The sequence below is a fragment of the Populus euphratica genome, unplaced genomic scaffold (genome assembly GCF_000495115.2).
Source record: "Populus euphratica unplaced genomic scaffold, PopEup_1.0 scaffold461.1, whole genome shotgun sequence".
Classification (NCBI taxonomy): domain Eukaryota; kingdom Viridiplantae; phylum Streptophyta; class Magnoliopsida; order Malpighiales; family Salicaceae; genus Populus; species Populus euphratica.
Window position 1 is genome coordinate 203,194 of NW_011500168.1, and position 3,636 is coordinate 206,829.

Consider the following 3,636-nt stretch of genomic DNA (forward strand, 5'->3'; position numbering starts at 1 on the left):
CCCTCCCCCTCTCTCTCTTTATATATATATATATATATATACATACACATAAAAGGTGACTTCTGATTTCTGTGTTACAGTCTGGAAAGATGAGACGCGAAGTCACGATTATTTTACCAGGGAGTGAAATTCCAGGATGGTTCTGTGATCAAAGTATGGGATCTTCGGTGGCCATAAAGTTGCCCACAAATTGTCATCAACACAATGGTTTTGCCTTCGGCATGGTATTTGTATTCCCAGATCCTCCAACAGAATTGCAATGCAACAGGATATTTATATGTGAATGCCATGCTAGAGGTGAAAATGATGAATATCATGATGTCATTTTCAATTTGAGTACTTGTGCTTATGAACTCCGAACAGTTGAGTCAGATCAAATGTTACTCTTGTACAATCCCTGCGAGTTCGTAAAACGAGATTGCATCAGCCAATATTCTGGAAAAGAAATTTCATTTGAATTTTACCTGGATGAGCCGTCAGGGATTCAGAATCGTTGCAAGGTGAAAAGGTGTGGAGTTTACCTCCTGGATGAGTGATTTCCACCCAGCAGTGAGTTTTTTGTGTTTTCGTAATGAATAATTCAAGATTTTTGGAAATCAGAGCTTGCGATGATTGCTGCCTCCTTCTATAATGATGGCATCGAAACAGAGGAAGTGAAGAACTGATAAGCTGGAAAAGGAACCACGCCATATCTGGTTTAACACTATGAATGATCGAGATTCCAGCAGGACAGACCAAGCAGAGTCTTTTTCGTGAGATGATTGTGTAAGATAATGTTTAGTTTTACTCAAATGAACATAGAACTAAAACTCTTACTTCGTTAATCTTGTAAACTTAACGTTGTATAATAGCTTAAAGAGAAAATAACTATACCAGTAATTATTATGATTTATTTTAGAAATAAAATGTATACTAAAACTTAGTATAATTACTTGTTGAAATATTTAAAATGTATATAAAGAAATGCATATCACATTAGGATTATATCACTTGTTCTTGAAACTTTTGTTCGTCATTTGGTATAAATATAGCACCAACACCTTTTGATTAGTTGTACAATGAATGTGAAAAAGTTAAAAAAAACATTCAAAATGTCTCCACTAAATACCAAAATTTAAGCTCAAAAATAGAAGAAAACGTACTAGAAAAGGCAGGAAATATAAATGAAAAGAAGGTAAATGAGCTACTTCTTGCAGTCTAGAATACCTTTCATTTAACCCCCTTTTAACTAGATCTTTTAACCAAAATTAATTTAGAACATAATTAATTCTTTTCATCTATTACATTAATTATGCCATGAAATGCAATAAAATCTAATATACATTTTCCCTAAAAAACACACATTTTCCCTTTAAAAATAAAATGCTTAGGCAAATAAAAGTTATTAGTTAGACAATTTATTTATGAATTACCTTAAAAATAATATTTTTTATCGAAAGCTTATTTTATATTAAACGTGTACCCAACCTTGAGCACGAGTTGAGAACATGTATGCATGACTTATGTCCAAAGCTTAATTGGCTTAAGGTCTTTCCCTTCTAAAAGTTTTGGTACCTTGCTATTTATACCTAAAATACATGTATCTAAGGTAAAAGATAATGATCATTCACCATAAAGAGAGGAAAGATAGTTAAAATTGATTATAAATCAAAAGAATCGATCATGAAGAAGAATTCATGTTTGACTAGAAGAATTGACCAAGCAATCAAAAGTCGTAATAAAAAAAAAAACTGATTAATTAACAAAGTTTGAATGCACACTAAACTAAATAGATATAGTTTTATTATGAACAGAAATTCTCAATATAATAACTAACTAGAAGATAAATTTAACTTGTATTAAAATTGAATGAGTTTTTTTTATCTAATATGAATATCTATATAGGATTAGAATTATATATGTAAGTAAGATTTAAACTCTATAATAGTATAAATATCAACATACTATATAAATGATGGTCAACCCCATATATTCAAATTCATGCAATCCACATTATTTTCCCCTCGAAGGGTTTTATTTCTTTTACTGGTTTATTTATTGCTTTATTTATTTTATATACTTAAGTTTCTTGCAAACTCTATCTCTTTTAAAACTCATGTATTTTCTTACACGATAGGTTTTTTACAACAAATTACTTTTATTAAGGCTTTGAGATCAAAAATCCTTATTTTATTTTATTAGAGGAAGTTGTCATCTCGTCGCAGTTTTAATCCTAAGTAAAATTAATTGGTAACATAATAAATCGGTTGCACCTAATGGGAAAAAAATTCAAAATTTGTTCTATAAGCAATTAAAATATGCCTCCAAGAAAAAATACAAGTGGACTTATCCTTGCTAAACTAGATGAACAGTATGTATAAAAAATAAAGGAATGCCATTTTCTTGGTTGTGAAGAGCTTGAAAGTCCACCACCCTTATATTTTAGTGTTCAAACGATGTTAAGCACTTTTAGAGATGAGTTTTTATTATTCAAACTTATTTTTAGTGGCCCTTTATAGTCCCTTACATTTTTATTGGTTATAATGAGGTCATCACCATTAACCACAGATAAACAAATTGATGAATCAAAACCCTATAAATAGTTGTACATAAATCCATTATACGAGCTAGGTGATGTCATATAGATTTGAAAAATTTCAGTGAATCAATTATGGTTATTTTTTAAGGAGCATCTTATTATCAATATATAAATCTCTCTAATACTAATAAGAGGGTTTTCTAAATAGAGATGAAGAACATGATTAACATGACCTACCAAGATAACAAAAATGGTCAATTGAACCATACAAGTTATATATGATTAATTGAATCAAATATAGAATAAAATTTATAAGAATAGACTTAGTAAAACCTACATGTACACATCTCAAGATAGATCTTTAGTAGGGATGTTCAGAATTAGCATGCCTATTACAAGGGTATTTCTCAACATATCAAACATAAGAATAAAGATAGCCTTACTTGGAGGTGATAGCTCATAACATGCTAACCACTCATTAAGTATATAAACAACTATATGCAAACTACTTAGCCCTATATAATTTTTATTCCACGCCATAATTTGTTACTAAGCAATTTTATGCCCTAGAAGCTGTGTTATGATAAGGGAACCTCAATTTCTTTGTACAACAATTTCTTGTAATTGACTAAGAGGGATAAATATAGTTGAACTAGCCTTACAATTAAGAGAGATGGTGATAGAAATATGATGGATAAAAAGACCTATTTATAATCAATCCATACCTTAAATAGGACTACACATGATCCCTATAAAAATAAAGATTATTGATTTCAAGTAATTTTTTAAAGAGAATAACCAATTAACAAAAGAAAATATTATAAAATTCATAGATCAATGTGTTAATAGTGCAACCAATCCTTTCATAAAGCTAAGATGTTTGGTTATTTATTGACTAAAATAGTTTTTCATTGGTTATCCATCCTACTATCAAACTCAATCAATAGTTGGAGAAGATAAAAACTCATTTTTATGAGTGCTTCTAAAAGAAACAACCATACGACATATTGAGAACTAATTATTTAGACATGTACACCCTCATGGATAATAATGCTTGTTATGAGAACATGTTTACAAAACAAGCAAAAAAAAAAAAATCCAATAAGATGGACATTTCT

The 3,636-nt window shown here is 29.5% G+C and overlaps 1 protein-coding gene across 2 annotated transcripts in view; it reads left to right on the forward strand.

Moving 5' to 3' along the window:
- LOC105111293 (TMV resistance protein N-like) overlaps positions 1 to 593 on the forward strand; it is a 5,097-nt gene extending 4,504 nt beyond the window's left edge. For both annotated transcript variants that reach the window (XM_011006601.1, XM_011006602.1), the window contains one exon: positions 81 to 593. In XM_011006601.1, the coding sequence (XP_011004903.1) occupies positions 81 to 536 (456 nt within the window). In that variant the 3' untranslated portion in view covers positions 537 to 593. The remainder of the gene's footprint in view (positions 1 to 80) is intronic.
- Positions 594 to 3,636: the final 3,043 nt, after the last annotated feature.